The 21,914-nt window shown below is 40.7% G+C and overlaps 2 protein-coding genes across 2 annotated transcripts; one reads left to right on the top strand and one right to left on the bottom strand.

Moving 5' to 3' along the window:
• Positions 1 to 5,508: 5,508 nt before the first annotated feature.
• On the bottom strand, positions 5,509 to 11,466 carry ptp4a2a (protein tyrosine phosphatase 4A2a). Its single transcript, XM_063007618.1, has 7 exons — positions 11,370 to 11,466; positions 10,155 to 10,228; positions 8,955 to 9,487; positions 8,781 to 8,873; positions 7,928 to 8,058; positions 7,766 to 7,840; positions 5,509 to 6,894 (listed from the first exon to the last, which is right to left on the bottom strand). The coding sequence occupies exons 3-7, from the start codon at positions 9,048 to 9,050 to the stop codon at positions 6,792 to 6,794; spliced, it is 498 nt and encodes a 165-aa protein (XP_062863688.1). The 5' UTR covers positions 9,051 to 9,487; positions 10,155 to 10,228; positions 11,370 to 11,466; the 3' UTR covers positions 5,509 to 6,791.
• Positions 11,467 to 17,132: 5,666 nt separating this feature from the next.
• LOC134325029 (E3 ubiquitin-protein ligase TRIM21-like) lies at positions 17,133 to 20,852 on the top strand. Its single transcript, XM_063007038.1, has 8 exons — positions 17,133 to 17,220; positions 17,789 to 17,900; positions 18,296 to 18,852; positions 18,963 to 19,031; positions 19,113 to 19,346; positions 19,607 to 19,769; positions 19,921 to 19,947; positions 20,305 to 20,852. Exons 2-8 carry the CDS (start codon positions 17,834 to 17,836, stop codon positions 20,850 to 20,852), a joined length of 1,665 nt encoding a protein of 554 aa, XP_062863108.1. The 5' UTR covers positions 17,133 to 17,220; positions 17,789 to 17,833.
• The last annotated feature ends 1,062 nt before the right edge of the window (positions 20,853 to 21,914 follow it).

Raw genomic sequence — 21,914 nt, forward strand, 5'->3', positions numbered from 1 at the left:
ATCTAAATGACAAATCCCCGCGGTAATGACGATCTCAGAGGCAGAAGATCCGCTGGTGACAGATGAGAGACGCCCAGTAAGTGCGTTAACAGCTACCAGCGGGTGTGGCGCCATCCTCCGCCATCCCCCACGCTAAAAATAGTCCTGTGAGCTTGGTATGGGGTGTCAAACAAGCTGATGGTCAGGTGTCCACATACTTTTGGATGTATAGTGTGGTTAAGGCCCAACAGTGGCTACTTTGGGAGTGGTGGGGCTTAAACCAGCAACCTCCTGATTGCTAGTCCTGTACCTTAAACACTGAGCTACTATGAGCAGTACTCAATGTATAGAACTTATCGACATGGTTGCCAGATCTCCAAATATTCACCCCAGATTAATCCAGCTCAGTTTGGGTTCTTTGTGGAACTACATCAATCGGTCAGTAAAAGAACGGACGCCCCTTCACCATCCAGGTTTATTATGAGCACAATCTGCGGACACGTCTGGACACTTTCGGAGAGACGGTCTCCGGTACGACAGCACCAGCGTCTCAGTTACGTCCAGCCGCTCCCGTTTTCCTCCGGCTGTTTGACACTGAGTGTTATAGATTCCAGAGAAGGAGGCGGTGTGTGTGTGTGTGTGTGTGTGTGTGTGTGTGTGTGTGTGTGTGTTAGTAATAAATCTCACACACACACACACACACACACACCGCTCATCCGTTTGTTGTCACTTAAACACGCAGCGTTAGCGATGGCGGCGTCTCACTTTCTCTGCGTGTCGTTTACAGTACGAAATGTGTTCTTAAAACACGACCTCCCAGAATGCATTGCAATACTACAAAACATGGGCCCTGCATGGGGTCCGTATGGGTTGCCCAGTAGCACAACCCTCCTATTTATCAGGGCTTGGGACCTGCACTGACGTGTGCACCCGATGACTGGGCTGTTTCAGCCACGCCCCTTCCTCTCTGATGTTAGCCAATTACATCTGTGCAGACCTCTGACCGGTGGGCTAGCGTCCCGCCGCGCCGCCCGAGCGCCCACAGGGATCTAATCTCAGATCTAAATTACAGAGAAGCCGAGGAATATTTTGCTAATTCATCTTCACAGGATATAATTCTAATCCTAAACCTAATCCTAAACGTAAACCCATTCCTAAACCTAATCCAAAACCCAAGCCTGATCCTAAACCCAAACCTAATTCTAAACCCAATATTAAACCCAATACTAAGCCTAATCCTAAACCCAATATTAAACCCAATACTAAACCTAATCCTAAACCCAATACTAAACCTAATCCTAAACCCAATATTAAACCCAATACTAAACTTAATCCTAAACCCAATAATAAACCCAATACTAAACCTAATCCTAAACCCAATATTAAACCTAATCCTAAACCCAATAATAAACCCAATACTAAACCTAATCCTAAACCCAATATTAAACCCAATACTAAACTTAATCCCAAACCCAATAATAAACCCAATACTAAACCTAATCCTAAACCCAATAATAAACCCAATACTAAACCTAATCCTAAACCCAATATTAAACCCAATACTAAACCTAATTCTAAACCCAATATTAAACCCAATACTAAACCTAATCCTAAACCCAATACTAAACCCAATACTAAACCTAATCCTAAACCCAATAATAAACCCAATACTAAACCCAATACTAAACCTAATCCTAAACCCAATAATAAACCCAATACTAAACCTAATCCTAAACCCAATAATAAACCCAATACTAAACCTAATCCTAAACCCAATAATAAACCCAATACTTAACCTAATCCTAAACCCAATACTAAACCTAATCCTAAACCCAATATTAAGCCCAATACTAAACCTAATACTAAACCCAATCTTAAACCCAATCCTAAACCCAACCCTAATCAGAAACCCAGTCCTAATCTTAATCCTAGTCCTGAACCCAGCTGATTTAAAGCTCAGACCCTGAGGAGAAGGGAGGCGTCGGCGCTGTTGAATGTGAGGAGATGAAGGGCGACGTTTACGGCTCCTCATCGCCCCGTTACAACCCCGAACGCACCGCGTGTTTTCACCCGCTCGCCCGTTACCATGGAGACGCTGTAAAGGTTCACCGCCGAGAGACGGGGCGTAAATCAGCCCAGTGTTTACACCACTCCTGGTGCATCATGGGACAGTGTGGGAAAAACATCACAGATCACAAGAGTGAGTGTATGAGGCCGCGCGGGGGGGATGGGGTGCAGTTACAGGCATCCTGGAACCTGGGTTCTATTCTGATTGCTGAGTTAAAAAATTTGGACAAAAGTATTGGGACGCCCTTCTAATTACTCACTCAGAGGTCTAACACTGCGCTGGCATGACAGAAATACACCCTGGACCGGGCGCCAAATCATCGAGGGTCCGAAGTGGCCAAAAATATCGTTCCACACCTACATCAGCTGATTCTTGTTCAGTGTGAAGGGTTTTCAGGTCGCGTCCCGCTCCACCATGCTGACGGATGTTTCAGGTTTCTGCCCTTCAGGTAAACAGACTCGGTCAGCAGGAATATCAGGGGGCTGATGGACGAGTCCTGTCCACGTCTGTGTCCTCATTCTTATGCAAAACCGTGGTACTCAGGGTGCAACAACACACATTTCTAAGTTTTAAACTAATTCTAAAGTCGCTCATGTAGTAAAAACATGGACGTTTTCATAACAGGTGGAGAAACTGGAGCAAACAGTCATGTGACCAATATAGACCATCACTGACTGTTGAATGGGTCGTACTGAGGAGCTCCCGGATCTAAGATGATATCCTGACAAGTCAGTTTATTACATTTTTACTCCAGATCTTTAAATTAGGAACATCTAAGAGCAACAAGAGCTCAGACGTGAACCACACATTAGTACACACAGAACCAACCCCGGAGCACTCACTACCAAGTTCCAAACCTTCCGTGGAGGCAACATCAACAGACTCCGGTTTTATACCACATAGGAATATCAAGTGAGGCTTTCTTGCCCAACATCAGCGCCCGGCCATACAAATGCTGCCATCTTTGGACTGAACGGGCACAAGTTCCCACACACAGACACACCCTAGGTGGTTTTCTTCAGTCTTAACCAAGACTAGTTACTGAACTAGTTAGTTAACATGAATGAATGAAATCATTCTGCGGGATTGCAGTGTAATGTACCAGTGTAATGTACCAGTGTTATGTACCAGTGTTGTGTACCAGTGTTATGATGTAAATCCCAATACAGAAAGGCCAGTTGGCTTTGAGCCGTGGTGTGTGTGCTCAGCAGAGCAGTGGCAACGCCGAGTTTCAAACCGAGGAGTTCAAAATCTCTTTTTTTATTATGAAATAATTTAATTAATGCATTTACAACAGTGTAGAAAATTCTTTAATATCATTAAACACTGGTATTAAAATTCCCTGGCATGAATTAAACCTCGTCTTAAACCAAACTGAAACTGCAGGGATGATTTATCAATTCATTTTATTTAATTTAATCATTTAATGCCAAATGGAGATGCGTCCTGGGTAGATCCGTGATTTTTTGTACTATTTAATTTGTATGATATGATCTCACTCGAGGTCTCACACAACAAGAGCTGCTCTAACTCACTACCACCGGGTTCCAGGGTTCAAATAACCGTCCACACCCAGACATGAAAATGATTTGAACAATTCATTGAAAATTAGATTAAAAATAAACAAACAAGCTGCTCTGGCAGGTAAAAGAGACTCTTATGTAGGATACAGAAATCTGGAGGGCAAATTAATATAATTGTTAATTATAATATGATCATATGTATTTTGACAACGTGATATAAACATCATGCACATGTCTGCATAAACTCACACCAATCAAACATTTCAGGATGGAAAAATCTAAATTATTTGAAAAAAATGTAAATCTTGACAATCGTATTTGCTATTGTATGCAGTTTTCTTACATTTTATTTCATTTCTTATATAATGTATAATTTTCTCAGTATGTTTTATTGCTCCCACTTTATTCCCTCTGTGATTAAAAATATAAAGATTTATTTCTGTAATAAAAGTTTAAGAGGTTTTAAAAATAATACCAGTGATATTAATGTATCCTAATAAATAGGTTCTACTTTAAATCTTCAGATCCTGAAGGGTTTGGTGTGTAAATCTATATTTATAAAATACATACAATAATTCTAAACATGAATGATGCAGAAAGTCACGTGGAAACTCTCGGTTCGAACCAAACAGATCAGATCTGATGATGAACAGCGGGGCTGATGTTGGACTCACCGGGATCATATCAGGGAGATGATCAGATCCTGCTCTCTGTTCCTCTCATTACTGGTTTTACTGGATAATCCCCTCGGTGCTGGTCCTGGTCTCCAGTCCTCCGGAGCTGCAGCTGATCAGATCTAACAAACATATGGAGGAACCTTCCAACATCCTGCAGCCTGATCAGTGATCATCTAGTTCTGTTCACACTGCGCCACCTGCTGGTCACCATCAACATTCACTACCCATTCATTCATTCATTCATTCATTTTCTTCTTACTAACAAACCACTTCATCCTGGTCAGGGTCGTGTCATCTGGATACACTCGGAGCAAATCACTCTAATCTGGACACTCACTTTTACCTTTCACTGACTTACTTAATCCTAGAGGTAATTAGATTAGCTGATTTACTTCCTACAGACACTAGAAGAACCTGCTAATCTGCTCAGACAGACAGTGACTGGAGGCAAGAATCGAACCCAGGTCATCAGGGTTGATCGCTTATGATTGGCTACCACACAGTCATTTACTCCCAAACATAAAGCCAGTTCAGGTAAAACAACCACCTAGTGGTCCCAGGTCACCCAGGACCTACTCACTCACTTTCTTAACCGCTTATCCAATTAGGGTCACGGAAAGGTGCTGGAGCCTATCCCAGCTTTTCAATGGGCGCAAGGCACACAGTAACACCCTGGAGGGGGCGCCACTCCATCACAGGGCAAACACTCACACACACATTCACCTATAGTGAGGGAGGAAACCGGAGCTCCCGGAGGAAACCCACAGACACGGGGAGAACATACAAAAACCCCGCACAGAAAGGACCCAGACCGCCCCGCCTGGGGACCGAACACAGGACCTTCTTGCTGTGAGGCGACAGTGCTACCCACCGAGCCACCGTGCCGCCCCCCAGGACCTACTAATAGATTTATATATCTCAGCTTAATGATCAGATTGAATGTGAAGCTTCTTCTTCTAGGAGCTTTACACCAGATTTTGCTTTAATTTAGTTTTATACACCATGTGGCCAAAAGTATGTGGACAACTGACCACAACTGAGTCCAAAACCACGAGCCCATCGATAAAGATTGATTCACTGGAGTGTAATTCATGTTTAATTTGTAATCAAAATCAGATTCCACCTAATCAAAATATAAATAATGGCTAGTTTTGGTAGGAGGTTCTTCAGTAATTATAATACAACAAGATGGTTCATTGTGAACATAATACACGTTTATACAAAATAAACACACACAGCAAACACACAAGCAGCAGATTAGTATTTTTTACAACTTTTATTTAAATTTGATCCCATAAATCAGCAGCAAGAGAAGAAGGATGCAGATCTCTGTCCTGGCAGGGTGATTTTACACCTTCTGTTTCTATCTAGAACAGGTGAATATGAAGGTAAATCCCACTTTATGTTTTCATTTCTGTGCTCGTGTAACCACACTGGAATAAATAGTGATTGAGCTTTTACCCCCCCAAATAAAATCCATTTTTATTATTACACTTGTGACCTCTGAATTATTTATGCACAACACCTACACTGTAGCACACGCCTCCTCTGACACATGTCAATTCACTGGCCACTTCTTTTCACCAGACAGTCCCAAGTTCCTGGTCTTTGTAGTGATGGGCTACATTAGGACCCTTGGGCTTTTTTCTTTTAAAGACATCTGTAAATACTGTTTCTCTAAATAACTCTGAGGTCTGGATGTGAATCTCGTTGCACCTTAATTCAAACGTTAAGAGGCTGCAGGGCACAAAAACCTTCAACTTTTGTAGGAAAACCTGCAGGTTGTGCTTCTCATAAATATGCAAATCAGGTAATCGGTGAAATCGGCACAAAAATCAGATCTCTTCCACCTCTCACGACCTTGTGATACAGCCATGTTGAGGAGCGTATTACGAGCCTCGCTAAACCAGACGCCGAATGTAATTCTGGCTTAGAATTGGGTGGAAACCGAGTACGTTTCTATTTGAAATTCCTTCTGTATGCAGAGCTCAGGAACTGACGTGGGCTGTGTTCCAAATCACACCCTACAGTGTTAAGAGATTACAGATTAGAAACACAGCCCAAATGTGTAAAGCTTGGTGTCCGTGTAGGACCTGATTCTGACCCCCCTTCCCTGCTGGACCGTTTCTCAGCCTGCACACGCCTACAATCCCAGAGCAACATGAGCGGCCGGGATTACTTCTATTCTTTACCTGGGTCTGTAAAAGCGTCTCCGTGTACGTGAGGATTGTGAGGACCGGTGTGAGGAGAGACCGAGCATTAACCCCCTGCTGACCGTGTTAAGTTCTGGTTTTCACTGGTGGATTGTGCTGTGTTCCTATGTGATCGTTTTGTTCGAGTAACCGTACGTACATACAACACTAAACTCATACATACACAGACACGCTATTACGCTGTATTACAGACGCTACAAATCCACGTGTGCTTGGCACAATAATAAAGCAAAACAAAAAAATACAATAATTAATAAATCAGAGAGAGAGAGAGAGAGACTTCATTCTCATCTTCATCTTATGAATATTTGTGTTTTGTTTGACTGGCGTCCTACTGAAGGCAGCAGTTGGGATCCTTGGAGCGGAGACGCATCTTGGGCTTGTATTTTTCCAGGTACAGGAGCTGTTTGCAGTTGAAGGCTCCACGCCGCTTCCTGAAACGAAACGAAACGATCAGGCTGAATGAACGCAGAGCATGCTGACAGGTCAAGTGAATAACACTGATTATCTCTTCATCATGGAAGCTGTTAGTGGGGGGGAAATATTAGGCAGCAAGTGACCGAAAAATTGTGATCATCTCCAAAACTGCAGCTCTTGAGGGTGTTCACGGTGTGCAGTGGTCAGTATCTATCAGGAACAGTGGTAAACCGCCAACAGGGTCACTGATGCCCCTGTGGTCGATCCAACAGACGAGCTCCTGTAGCCCAAACTGCTGAAGATGTTCATGCTGGGTAGTTAATGTACGGGGCCAAAGAAGGGCCAACACACTATTAGAAAAGTGGTCATAATGTTATGCCTCATCGGTGTACGGACCAAGCTAGCAAAGCAGATTCACAGCTTTGGTGTTCGCTTTTTACCACTTGCCGCTGCGCCCAAGGTTTAAACTGAATGAAATTTAAGCCAGATTTCTAACGACTAGGGATGTAACGATACACTCTACCCACGATGTGATGCGATTCATGATACTGGGTTCACGATACGATTTTTTCCAGATTTTTTAAAACTAAAAGTTTCCTTTTATTATTTCTCTTAGAAAATAAAATAAAATCCTGTATTTGTGATTATCTTCCATTCATCGAGATGATGAACGTCCTTTTATTTCTGAGGAAGGTACAAACTATGCAAAATTAGTGGAAAACCCCGAATCTGGCAACCAGGCGTATAGCACCAGTGACGTCAACCAGGCGAGGTGCGTAGCGCCAGCGCCCTCTGCTGTTTGAATCAGTTATTAACAGACTTGTGTTGCATCGTTACATCCCTACTAACGACAGTAACGAATCAACATTAAAATTACGTTGGACTTACTGTCGGATAAACTCGACCGCGTCCTCGTACACCATCCCACACTCGATTAAGGCGATGGCCACCAGGACGGGAGCTCTGCACACACACGTCAAACGACACGTTAAAACATCAGCTTCTGTTTCACATCACCCGGAGAACACGGAGCGGTTCCATCGTACTCACCGTCCCAGTCCTGCAACACAGTGCACTGCAACACAGCAGCCGGGTTCGTCTTTAAATTTACATTTCAGCAGGTTCAACCAGTCGTCCACGATGTGCTCAGGGGGGGAGCAGCCATCATCGAAGGGCCAGTCCTGCAAGAGACGTGCATATTAATCTAAAATAGAGTGTCTACACAGTCGAGTCACGTTATTATGACCAATTCCTACTATCGACGGCTGCAGCGTGTAGCTCATGAAGGAAGTCCCGTTTGCTGAGCTGGCTTGGTGGGTATGTAGGGTGTGGAAGGATTTGGGTATGAATCCATCCTTACAGATCACGTACACCAGTACATGCCGATTCTCTTCCAGCGAAACTAGAAATGTCCTACACTGGTTGGAAAAGCATGACCGAGACTTCCGAGTACCACGCTGACCCCCTAATTCCCCAGACTTGAACCCGATTGAGCATCTGTGGGACCTATGTTTGCTCTATGGATCCTTCCCACGCCCCCTCCAGCAGCTGTGGGATGCAAGGGATGCTGTGGGAACCTACCAGGACCTTATTGAGACACTCCCCTCCCAGTCTGTCTAACTGCGTGTGGATATTAGCTGGTGCTCAGAATTATGGGACTCAACTGTGCAGTTCATTCATTCATTAGTGATTACTGACGACAGTGGTCGACTTCTCTGTGTCCATTTAAATAGCCAGGACTGACATGACATTCACGTTCTTCACAAGTCTGTATGTTTAATTTGGGTTCTGAAAAGCATCCTTCATACATATAATGTAAATTAACAACGATATAAACATTTAAACCCTGCTTGTTAGGTTCAGACTCGGATAGAGAAGTAATCGTGTACGTTAGACGTCTCACCAACACTTCGATGCCTTCCTTTTCCACTGGCGCTTTGTCATAGGTGGCATTGCAGACTCTAACCAGGGTCTGCACCCCGAACGCCTTCAGCTCCTGAAAACAATACATGAACGTGAGCAAACCTCGCCTAGTGCTTAAAACCGTACTCGGTTTAAAACTCCACACGTGTCGTACCTCGGTGAACTTGGTGAGCTGAGGATTGGTGGGATTGTGGGTGATCAAGAAGCGCATACACTCATACGTGATTTCGACGGGAGCTGGACGATTCATCTTGACACACTGGTGAATCTTTGATGGTCTTTCGATGTAAACTAATAGTTATGTTGGTCAACTTGTAATATTGAAATATTTTACATATATTTTTTTTTAAAAAGCGAACAAAAAAGTACACCACGAAAAGTACGAATTATCTATTAAAAACTACAAAACAAACAAAAAACTGGGGGCTGTCGTTCAGATTCTCAATTTCCGTTTAACCCATTCAGGAGAGAAGTGACGTCTTTTGGCGCTTCGTTTGGCTCAGACCCACTCATACGCTTGAACTCTGGGCGAATTCAGCCTGGACCCCCAAAGCTCAAGATGCAGGGCAGTAGACGCGTGGCGTTATCTTCATGTGGCACGCCGAACTCTTCACTTGTCCACAATCACCAGGTGCTGAGCCTGGCAGAAATCTCCACTCACACTCACAAACGCCATAAATGTGCAGCCTGCGAGGAAAAGAATACAGTAAACAGTAATGATTACATTATTTTTGTGTTTCAATGGGTTTCATGACTAATTATTATGTACTGAAGTACCCTTAACCTTTATCCATCCAACAAAATGTTTACACCCCCCACAGAAATCACAATTAATTACTGAAAAACAGTCTACAAATAGCTACAGGAATGACACACTTCCATAGACGTCAATGGGATGAACCAGCACCGAAGACCTATGGATAAATACTGCATGTCAAAAAATTGCAATGACTCTTCAGTCCAGGTCAACGGACTACAATAAAATACACAAAAGGGCCAGAATTAAGAGAACCACTCACCAAGAGCTTGTTGTACATCCTATATAACGTATGATAGATAATGTGTGTTTAATGTGTGATCTTTACATTTAGTGGGGCTGCAGTCAATCTGGCACTGAACCCAAACCCCCCTTCCCCCTGGTCCATCACAATACCAGTGTATGAGTGGTGGCAGCAAATCAATAGAGGCTGAACTAATCAGACGCAGGTCAGACAGTGTTCAATCCACCGGACCACAAGTTTAAATGAATGAAACGAGAACTCTGGATCCTACGACATTTGCAGACATGCTCCTCACAACCGCCAGCTATAAATCTATAAATAAATCCGAGTAGATGACATGTAGAAGTTCTTACCTTCAGTGCGTGTAAAGAAATGTCGAGAACTCTGCATTATATCCACACCATTCAGCCAGGCCTCTACTTTGCATCTGTAGGAAAGAAGCAGCAGCATCGTGAGATCAGAAAGACCTGAGTGGTTTCATTTAAACACCTCACACCAGCAGTTTTATGAACTTATGAACTCATATTTTTTATCTTAGAAACCTCTGAGGTTGGAAATGTTTACTGGGTGTTTGCTCCGTGCTAAAAGGAATAAAAACCTGCGCTGGTGCTTTTTTGGGCAAAACTGATACTGCTCTTGCGTGCCAGTGTCTGTGGATACCGATATGATAATCATACATCCCAAGGTGTAACTATATTGAAATATAAGTCAGGACAGTAGTATGTAGTTTGGGACGCAGCATCTGCTTTAAGAAAAGTCCGGAATGTGGTAGCAGTGCAGCTTTGATATTCAATACATTGTTCTAATCTACTGATGCATATAAGCGATGTTTATTTTTAATATTTTGTACTTCTGGTCAGATACAGATTTCTTAGATGGAGATTTTTCTCGTTGTTGTTTTCCATCAAAAGAGTCGAATCCAAATATAAATGACAGAATTTTATGTCAAGCTTTTTTTGATTATTTGTACCTAGTTTTTTTTTTGTTATATATATATAATGTTTGTAATGTTTTTCTTTGTAGTATTTTTGATTGCCACCAACTTAACACTGATTAATGATTTAAAAATAAATATTATACAGCATTTTTAAATGATGATCCATTTGTCCAATAAACACTGTAAATTGTAAAAATTTTAATTTGCAAAAAACGTCTAAAACGAAGTGTTTAATGGACACAAAAACACGCATCATGACACTAAGCCATAAATATTCGGACGGACCCAGAACAACAACATATTCAAAACAAAGGATCTAAACTGACCTTAGCAAAATATATACAAATCTTTTAGATTAAACGCCTTACATTATCTTTAATATTTGTGTCATAATTGTATATATTTTATTACTCTAATAATAAGCGAAATTTCCGACTATGGTGACAAACCCTTTCATAAACAAAACAGCATTCCACACCCGCTAGCATGCTAACGCTAGCTATATCATAACAATATCTCATCCAGCTAATCACGACTCACCATAACAATCACATTCTGTATTAAATCACATGTTAATATGATCACATGCGACATAACAAGGTTAAAAAATTAACAAAGACGAGCAGCTTACAAAGAACAGACGAACACATCTGAATACAGGAGCAACCCGGCGGATTAAAGCGCTGATGTTTATTAGCATTAGCATTAGCTTTAGCTTCCAGCGGCTGTGTATGTAATAGAGCCTCGCTCCCTATCAAGTGCACTAATGTAGCAGATGTGAAAATAAATTAGATTTATATCGCTCATATTTCACTTAAAATCCTTGTTTAATTCATTATTTATTTATGTAGTGAATAAGCCTTATTTTTATGTACATTTTGCTTGTTAATTTCATAATGTGTTTTGTATTTTAGCTGATTTATGTAATTAACTTTTATTTAGAATGTTACGCCTATTGTGGCAAGTTATATTGGTGTTGAGTGATTCACTGTCCTCAGTTTGCGCTCGAAGCGCCGGAGGAAAGTACAGTGATCCCTCACTTATCGCGGGTGTTACGTTCCAGGACCACTGGAAAGTGAAAATCCGCGAAGTAGGGACGCTATATTTATTTTAATATTTATACATTATTTTAGTAGTTATACACTATTTTAAGTTTTTATAAACCCTCCCCACTCACTTATACACTACATAACACTTTCCCATTCCCTTAATAACCTTTCCCACTGTACCTGTTTCTTTTAAAACACTCCTTAAATGTTCATACATACACTTAAAGTGTTTTAAACTCTTAAACCTAGATATGTAATTTTTAAAATTTGATATGGGTACTCACCATTGAAGAAGATACGTCCTACAACCGTAGAAGTTGCAGAACGTTTGGGTGGCATCGTAGGGCTTGAATAAATTCAGTCTCTACAGTAACGAAAATTTCACAAATAGCGTACTGTACATACCTGTCAAGTTTTGGATTTAAAAATAAGGGAAATTTTCCGCCGCGCGCTTCGAGCCGTCCCACCAGCCTAACTGAGGTTCAGTATCCCTTACATTTTAAGACAGGTTTACAAGAAATCTAAAATAACCACCTGTGAACCACTTGCAAACTACAATTAGATGATCAGAATCTGATAGGCCTACCTTTGTTGACACTGAAATGCTGTGGACATTCCTACATATGTCATTCTTATAATACAGCCTAAATAAAAACACAGTTACAAACCTTACAGAATGCAGAACTCTGCCCCATCCTGCTCCTCTTTAGAAAGGTAAATTCGATGTCCCATTTAGATATTTACATGCAGTCTTTACTTTTTTGGCAGGAATGCCCTCTCTCTCCTTGCATCCATCCATCTCTCCCTGTTCCAGGTTTGTTCCCGCTGTCCGCACTGACCTCGTGAGAACTGCCACTTGCAGCAGCCTGGGTGGCAGTTCTCGCGAGGTTAGTGACATTTCAGTTTGGAGAGGCACAGGAATGTTTTTTAAATTATAATTGTAGTGTTGTGTAATGGAAACATAAAAATACTTACCTGTAATGGGGAGCTGAACCTGTGGGAGGCACGGTTACCTTTTGTTATTGTTGTGGTGCGGTTAAAGGAGGGTCAGAAGAAAGTTACCGTTCTGAGAGTTTGCACATGACTTTATTGCTTATCTGAGATTTGTTGGTTAATAATAAAGACACTTAAATATATTATATTTGGATGTGATGATTGAAGATACCACAATAAAATAATACGGGAAATTTACGGGAAAATACTAATACGGGAAGACGGCGGGAAAGAGGGGTAAAATACGGTAGTTTCCCGGCCAAAACGGGAGACTTGACAGGTATGGTACTGTACACAACACCGCAGATGAAACACTACGCACACGCGACAAGAAGATGCGATGGTCACTGAGCCAATCAGCGACTGGTATACAGAGCAGCATTCTCTGGTTGGTTGCTTTCCATCAGTCAACCAATCATGTGTTCTTTACAATCTCACGTCGGCAAGTAGCGTCTCAAGCGGCTGCTGGGTAGGTCCTACTTTGCGTTTTTGGTATGTATTCATATTAATATAAATTAATATTTTTAATATATTTATTGAAAACCCGCGAAACAGCGAGTCCGCGAAAAGCGAACCGCGAAGTAGCGAGGGACCACTGTATGTGTGTTCAGTGCTCTGTATGAAAAAAAGTTTGTTAAAGTTGTTTAAAGTGTGTTTTTCATGTATTAATCGCCTGTTTATTATGTTTAGTGTAATTTCTGAGTAAGATGGCCTGTATGTTACATGTATTTCGTATGTGAGAGATTTATTGTATGCAGTAATTTTCCATTTTCCATCAGTGAATATATGGAGTTTGGCTCTAATGGCGCCTTTTCTTTTTGTTTCTCACACAGTGTACATAGTGCTGTGCATGTGAGGGAATTCACTGTATTCATTCGATACTCTCATTTTATATACAGAATAAATTCCCAGGTCAGAATGGCAGAGCGTGTCCAGTTGTCTTCTTGTTTCACGACGCAGAGGGGTATTTGAATGCGAGTCTCACCAGCAAGTACACACCGGCTACACTAGCATCACACCTACAATTAGTGCTTGTGATTAAAGATCTTTTAAAGGAAAAAATACATAAAATGTGTTAATGAAGTGTTGAGCCACAAATACATTGGTGTCATATTAATGATTTTACAGTTTCTGGACTCCACAATTTCTTAAACTTAAACTCTCTCTCTCTCTCTCTCTCTCTCTCTCTCTCTCTCTCTATATATATATATATATATATATATATATATATATATATACGTATATATATATATATATATAAATTACAATAATAACTATAACCATTGAGACCCTTTCCAGGATAAAGGTGGTGGTAAAAATGAAAATAAATTATTATTATTTCGGGTAGTATTATTAGGTTAATGAGGTACCAGTTAGGGCTGGGCGATATGGATCAAAAATTATATCTCGATATTTTTTTCTGAATGGCGATATACGATATATATCTCGATATTTTTTTTATCCTATAAGGTAATAACAAAGACACTTCTGAGACAAAGCTACATGTTCCAATTTTTTTTACAGGCACTTTTATTAATATTCATGCTGGGGAAGCTTCACACAAGAATTATTTTTCCTTAAAAAAAAAAAAAAGAGCTATTCTAAGAAAAAAAAAAGTAGTTTTCTAAGGCATCTCCTGTCATCTAATGTGAATTACAAATATATTGTCTGGTCCTTTAAGAATGTTAAGTGTACTATAGGGCGCAGGGAGCGAGTGTGTAGGGAAGATGTCGGAATGACACGGTTTCCGGCTGAGCTTGTGTGACATTAAAAGTAAAAACCCGTTAAAGTAAACCCCTCGTTAACCCCCCACCCCACCCCCACATGTTTGGACTTTATACATTATTTTATGTATATGTCGCCACAACATTAACATTTACATTAATATTTTATTTTACTGTATAGAACTCAGTTCTGTAATACAGGCAGAACTAATCGTTCATGTTACTGTGTAACTATTACAACATTTAATGCATTTTAATCAGCGTTCTGCTTCATGTACTTTATTATTATTTAACAGCTTTATTTGTTGTTTAATTGCTGTTTGCTCCTTGTTTACTGCAGAGTTAGTTCATGCAATTTAATAATGTTTGGTTGTTTATTGGCCGACAACAAGAAATACTATAATAGAAGATAAATAAATAAATGACGTGTCGGACGTCAGACGATCGTCCGGTATAAACTAACACGACCACGTACAACATCCAGTACAGAAATCACTCCCCATAATGTTTGTATTTACAGATAGAGCAAATATATGCACATCACATATACAAACACAAGTTAGAACAACAGGAGACGCACCGCTACGTTATTATTACTTTCTCAACACTTAATGTGAAGTAAATACGTGCATGTCAGCGCGTGCATGCGCTTGTGTTGGTTTTTAAAACGAATAACGACTCGTTTTCTTGTTTTTTAACTTTGGGATTTGACGTGAAAAATGAATGAAGGTACACGGAGCTGGAACCTTTTGTCTGGACTTGTTTTCGGCGTTCTGTACAGAATACATTATTCTGCTGCTCATCTGACACTTTCAATTCGAACCATCTCCAAATAATTCCAAAAAGAGTCATTATTTTTCTTTTTAGTAAGCAGCTCCTCTTCGATAGCTTCTGTCGTGTCTTTATCCGTCTCCATGCTATCGCTGCCTGCAGGACTTACTGGTGAAGCGGTGGGGAGAGAGGCGGGGCGAGTTGTGTTCAGTGAGGGAGAGGGGCGGGGCAGTGAGGGAGAGGGGCGGGGCAGTGAAGGAGAGAGGCGGGGCAGTGAGGGAGAGGGGCGGGGCAGTGAGGGAGAGGGGCGGGGCAGTGAGGGAGAGAGGCGGGGCAGTGAGGGAGAGGGGCGGGGCAGTGAGGGAGAGGGGCGGGGCAGTGAGGGAGAGAGGCGGGGCAGTGAGGGAGAGGGGCGGGGCAGTGAGGGAGAGGGGCGCGGCAGTGAGGGTGAGGGAGAGGGGCGGGGCAGTGAGGGAGAGGGGCGGGGCAGTGAAGGAGAGAGGCGGGGCAGTGAGGGAGAGGGGCGGGGCAGTGAGGGAGAGGGGCGGGGCAGTGAGGGAGAGGGGCGGGGCAGTGAGGGAGAGGGGCGGGGCAGTGAGGGAGAGAGGCGGGGCAGTGAGGGAGAGGGGCGGGGCAGTGAGGGAGAGGGGCGCGGCAGTGAGGGTGAGGGAGAGGGGCGGGGCAGGTGAGGGAGAGGGGCGGGGCAGGTGAACATGTGCAGAGACAAACTGGGAGAAGAGAAAGACGAACTGTCGGATCTAACTGGAACGCAACATTTATATCGATATATGCGATATTGTCTTATCTTATATCGCGTATGAAAATATATCGATATATTATAAAATCTCGATATATCGCCCAACCCTAGTACCAGTCCTATAAATATTTCCTATTAAGTTGATAGAATTTTTCTTTTGGCTGCTCCCATATTTAGGGGTCATCACGGTGAATTGCTCTGGTCCACATACCTGATCTGGCACATTTTTACATCAAACATCATTCCAAATAGAACCCAACCCTCCTTATTTCATTTAAACTTGGGACCAGCACTGACAGCACACTGACAAGTGCACCTCCCAATGACTATGCTGTGAGTTCCCAGAAAGAGATCTTGTAAAGAAGTGGCATCACGAGCCAGCAGCATCATGGTTTTAGAGAAAGCAGCCTGCAAACAAAAGAGTCAGCAATTCTGTGAGAGAGAAACAATGATAGATCGAAACACTTTCACCTGGAGCGAATTACTGCTCAACGAGATGACAACAAGTGACTGTCAGTTAAGACAAACATGATACTCATCTGCTACTCCGTGCCCCCTCTACCAGCTGTATTTGGCAAGGCAGAAGGGCATGATTTTATAACCAAGAACCCCAGCTAATTTCCACCACAGGTGAACCCATTAAACCTCATTAGCTATATGGACAAAAGTATTGGAACATCTCTTGTCTCCACAACAATTGCAAACAAGTGTAATAAACAATTTATGTACACTTCTAACTTTACAGCAATAGTTTAGGGAAGGCCCTTTCCTGTTCCAGCATGACTGTGCCTCTTGTTGAGAATATTAAGCTACTTCACGTTTCAGCAAGCTTTTATTTAAGTAGGTTGAGGTTCAACAAGACTGCAAACTTTGGGATTTTAGTGTGCATGTATTTTATATTTTAGGTAGTTCTTTTTTTTTAAAATGATTGTAATAGTAATAATAATAATATTACACACATTTATGAGGATATTGGTAAATAAAGTTTTGATTTAATAAAGACTGCTCTTCAGTAGATCTGTTAACTACAGGGAGGAGGTGACGTCACACTTGTAAATGAAAGTGAAACTGGATCCGTCCTGAAACTCGGGAACACTTCTCCTTAATCTGTACTGAATTTACACTAAACTTTATCAGAAAAACATCACAAATACAAGCAGTTCTGACACCCCAACAAGAGAGAAAAGGGTACGTACCTTCATTACTACTGATTTATAGTGTAGAATGTTTGCAGCTCTTTGTGAACTATGAACTGTGTAATGTCAGACTGTAACAGAAAGAACTTGATTATATAAAACTGTTAATAAAACGTCCTTAACAAATTATACTCAGTAACTAAACCTGAACTTTAGAGTAACAGAATATTATAAATGTTAAACATTTTAAGCTTTTTCTTTAATAAAACCCGGACCTCTATGTTGCTTTAATAACGTGTTTTGCACTTTGCTCAGTACAATGCTAAACCCGGATTTTTCATTTTCTCTGTATACAGTTTTTACCTGTACAAGATGTTATTTGCTGTGTTATGTGCAGGTGATTCCCAGTTAAGAAAAACATCAATATAAGTTTTATCAGTTTTTATTAAAGTTAAGGTTGTCTGTCTGTTAAAGTATGAATTTTAATATTGAGCCTAAACACTACTACACACAACAGAAGGTTAAAACTAATTTGTTCATGTTCAGAGACGTTTTAATGAAAAATCTACACTTAAACATCCAAACTATCAGTAACACCTCGTTTTATATTGATTTTATAGGAACTAAGTGATGTGGTTTTATTAATCTAAAGATTAAAAAGCAGAATGGCAGAATCTTCACCACCACGACTAAGGAGCGGTCGATCAAACAGCATGAATATACCACCTGAGTGTAAGTTTCACTGTTCATGTACTAGACGTGTGTGTTTGTTTAATAATGTCTTCAGAAGTTTTACAGATTTATACAATATTTGTTTGGTAAGATCCATGGGTGGTATTTTTGACACTTAGATTCAGAGTTTATGTCTTTTTTTGTTCCTTTTCCTTCAGAATCAACCTGGATTTCTGTATTATTTCATCATAAAATCTGGTCTGATTCTCATCCAATCATTTGATCTGATTAAAAAACTTAATTAAGTTGTTATGGAAATTCTGTAAACAATGCAAGTGTGTTGCAGGCATGAAATTATATATATATATTTGTTGAGGTAAATGTCTTCAGTTACACAGTTTTATAAAGTGTACAAATGATCTAATGCTCCTTCTATTTTTCTGCAAAATCTGCAGTCACTCATGATTCCAGCAACATCCTGTCTGAAGATCAGCTACAGTGTTCCATCTGTCTGGATGTGTTTACTGATCCAGTCACCACCTCATGTGGACACAACTTCTGCAGGAGCTGCCTTACACAATGCTGGGATAAGAGTCCACAATGTCACTGTCCAATATGTAAAGAGAAATTCACCAAGAGACCTGAACTCAAGATCAATACAACACTGAGGAGGGTTGCTGATCACTTCAAGAAGAAGAGTGAAGTTGATAAACCTGAGGTTCTGTGTGATGCCTGCACTGAAATGAAACAGAAAGCTCTGAAATCATGTCTGGATTGTGGTGTGACTTTCTGTGAGTCTCATTTAGAGCTTCACATTAATGTCCCAAAATATAAGAAACACAAACTCATAAATCCTGTGAAGAACCTGGAGGACTATAGATGTCAGAAACATGAGAAACCTTTAGAATGGTTCTGTAGAGATGATCAGATCTGTGTCTGTCAGTGGTGTTTTGAGGCAGATCACAAGAACCACAACATTATTCCTATAGAGGAGGAGATTAATCATAAGAAGGTAAGAAACACTAGTAAAATAGTGTAAATCAGTCTTTATGAAACACAAGGAAGCAATTGAACATTTACTATTATCTTCTGAGACACAGACGGAGTCAGACACAGACGGAGGTGCAGCAGATGATCCAGGATCGACTGAAGAAGATCAAAGAGATCAACCACTCAGTAGAGCTCAGCAAAGTGAGTAAATATAATGTAGTACACTTTAACAAAGAAACATTAAAATAAATAATTATTAAAATAAAATTCTTCTTCCTACAGAAAAACACAGAAAAAGAAAAATCTGACAGCATTAAAACCTTCACTGATCTGATTCACTCCATTGAGAAGAGTCAGACTGAGACGCTGAAGATGATGGAAGAGAAGCAGAAAGTCGTAGAGAATCAGGCTGAACGATTTATTAAAGATCTGGAGCAGGAAATCACTGAACTACAGAGGAGAGAAACTGAACTGGAGAAGCTTCTGAACACGGAGGAACATCTCAACCTTCTACAGGTCAGTGTTCCTCTATCTGCTCAGTGTTCCTCTATCTGTCAGTGTTCCTCTATCTGTCAGTGTTCCTCTATCTGTCAGTGTTCCTCTATCTGTCAGTGTTCCACTATCTGCTCAGTGTTCCTCTATCTGTCAGTGTTCCTCTATCTGTCAGTGTTCCTCTATCTGTCAGTGTTCCTCTATCTTCTCAATGCTGCTGCAGAACATCACTGAACATCTTTCACTATACTGAGAACTTTCTCCTCTTTCCTGACCTGCTGTAGGATTATCCAACAATCTGCAGCCCTCCAACCACCAAGAACTGGACCGATATTAGTATCAACACTGATCCAGATGTGGAGACTCTGAGAACATCTCTCTCTCAGCTTCAGAAAACTCTGGACGAGAAACTCAATAAAACTCTGAATGAGAAAATGAGAGAAACAGGTGAGAAGTTTCATGTTCCAGTGTTTAGACGTTGGTGGACAGTAAATGTAGTTCATGTCTTAAATGTTAAAGCTTTAGTAGATTCTGTGTTTACATTAAAATCACATCTTTATAATCATATCAATGATTTTGTTGTAAACAGTCTCCACAGAACTGATGAGGATTCAGCAGTATGCAGGTACAGAGCAGCTTCTGTTCTTCTCTTTAATCATTCATTCATTTTCACTAACCACTTCATCCTGGTCAGGGTCACAGTGGCTAAACAGGAGCAAACATTCACCAGGGTACCAATCCATCACGGGGCAACACACACTCACACATTCACTCACTCACACACCATGGAAGACTGTAATAGCCAATGCACCTTCTGCATGTTTTTGGAATATGAGAGGCCTTTACAATACCAGAAGGAGAACATACAAAATGTCTTACAGACAGTGATCATGATTAAAAGAATAAACCCACTTTGATATGATTACAGTGTGATATAATAAACTATTTATTAATGATCTCACATACTGTGTGTTTATTTCAGTGGACGTGACTCTGGATCCTGATACAGCAAATCCTTATCTCGTTCTGTCTGATGATGGAAAACAAGTAACATGTGGAAACACAAAACAGAATCTCCCCGACACCCCAAAAAGATTCACAAGGTACAGTTTCATCCTGGCAAAGCAGAGTTTCTCCTCAGGTAGATTTTACTATGAGGTACAGGTCAGTGGGAAGACCGAGTGGGATTTAGGAGTCGCCAGAGAGTCTGTAAACAGGAATGATAAGATTACACTGAAACCTCAAGATGTATTCTGGTCTGTGGTTCTGAGGAACAGGGATGAGTATAAAGCTTGTGCTGGTCCCTCTGTCCTCCTCTCTCTGAAAGAGAAACCTCAGAAGGTCGGAGTGTTTGTGGATTATGAGGAGGGTCTGGTCTCATTTTATGATGTGGAGAACAGGGTTCATATCTACTCTTATACTGGTCAGACGTTCACTGAGAAACTCTATCCATACTTCAGTCCTTGTGATAATGATGGAGGTAAAAACTCAGCACCACTCATCATCACTCCTGTAATAAACACTGAATAAAATTAATTCATCATTAAATTATGAGACTAAATATATTTCTCATGACAAACACAAACCTATCTTAACAAACTTAACATATCTGACTGAATATATTACCAATTTACCCTCAATCTTTTCATTAAGTGTAAAAAGTTTTGTTTGCCAATATATTAATGAGTTATCTTTTATTTTTTATCAAATGTTATATGTCAGACCTTTAAATTTTCATGTCATTTAATTAATTTAATGTTACAGTTTTAACATGTCTTTCTCCAAAAAACATTTTTGTTGTAAATGTGAGGGTAAACTTGATTTTTTTTATTTTTATGTTCCTCACGGCAGGTTATCAAGACATAATCATTACAGAATTTATCAGTGTCAAGCTGGCAGCAATATGCTGTTCAATTCAAAACCTTGTATCATGTTACAAAAGAGAAAAAACTGACTTTCATTTAAAGTTAAATGTAAAAAGATTTTATTTCAAGTCTTTAACACCATTCAAGTGGTCTATTCATCATGAAATGAATGCTAAACAACTGCCAGATTCACAAAACATGAGAAACGGCAAAGGTGGAGATAAACTGTTTTACACACTCAATATGGACAAGTATTGAAACACCAGCTCATTTATTGTTTCTTCTGATATCGATCCATCCATCCATCTATCACTGATCAGCCATAAGATTAAAACCACCTCCTTGTTTCTACACTCACTGTCCATGTTATCAGCTCCACTTACCATATAGAAGCACTTTGTAGTTCTACAATTACTGCCTGTAATCTGTTTCTTTGCATGCATTGTTAGCCCCCCTTTCACCCTGTTCTTAATAATCAGGACCACCACAGAGCAGGTATTATTTAGGTGGTGGATCATTCTCAGCACTGCAGTGACACTGACATGGTGGTGGTGTGTTAGTGTGTGTTGTGCTGGTATGAGTAAATAAGACGATAAATACAGCGCCCGGTGGGCAGCGTCCTGTGACCACTGATGAAGGTCTAGAAGATGACCAACTCAAACAGCAGCAATAGATGAGCGAAGGTGGACCAACTAGGAAGAAGTGTCTAATAAAGTGGACAGTAAGT

Source organism: Trichomycterus rosablanca, chromosome 13 (assembly GCF_030014385.1).
Source record: "Trichomycterus rosablanca isolate fTriRos1 chromosome 13, fTriRos1.hap1, whole genome shotgun sequence".
Taxonomy (NCBI): Eukaryota; Metazoa; Chordata; class Actinopteri; order Siluriformes; family Trichomycteridae; genus Trichomycterus; species Trichomycterus rosablanca.

Excerpts from the sequence above, each read along its gene's own strand:
- LOC134325029 (XM_063007038.1), top strand. The coding sequence starts at position 17,834 with ATGGCAGAATCTTCACCACCACGACTAAGGAGCGGTCGATCAAACAGC. Across the intron at positions 19,032-19,112 it reads ACTCAGTAGAGCTCAGCAAA|AAAAACACAGAAAAAGAAAA; the intron begins GTGAGTAAATAT and ends TTCTTCCTACAG. Across the intron at positions 19,770-19,920 it reads TGAGAAAATGAGAGAAACAG|AACTGATGAGGATTCAGCAG; the intron begins GTGAGAAGTTTC and ends CAGTCTCCACAG.
- ptp4a2a (XM_063007618.1), bottom strand. The coding sequence starts at position 9,050 with ATGAATCGTCCAGCTCCCGTCGAAATCACGTATGAGTGTATGCGCTTC. Across the intron at positions 8,874-8,954 it reads AGCTCACCAAGTTCACCGAG|GAGCTGAAGGCGTTCGGGGT; the intron begins GTACGACACGTG and ends TATTGTTTTCAG. Across the intron at positions 7,841-7,927 it reads TGTGTTGCAGGACTGGGACG|AGCTCCCGTCCTGGTGGCCA; the intron begins GTGAGTACGATG and ends GTGTGTGTGCAG.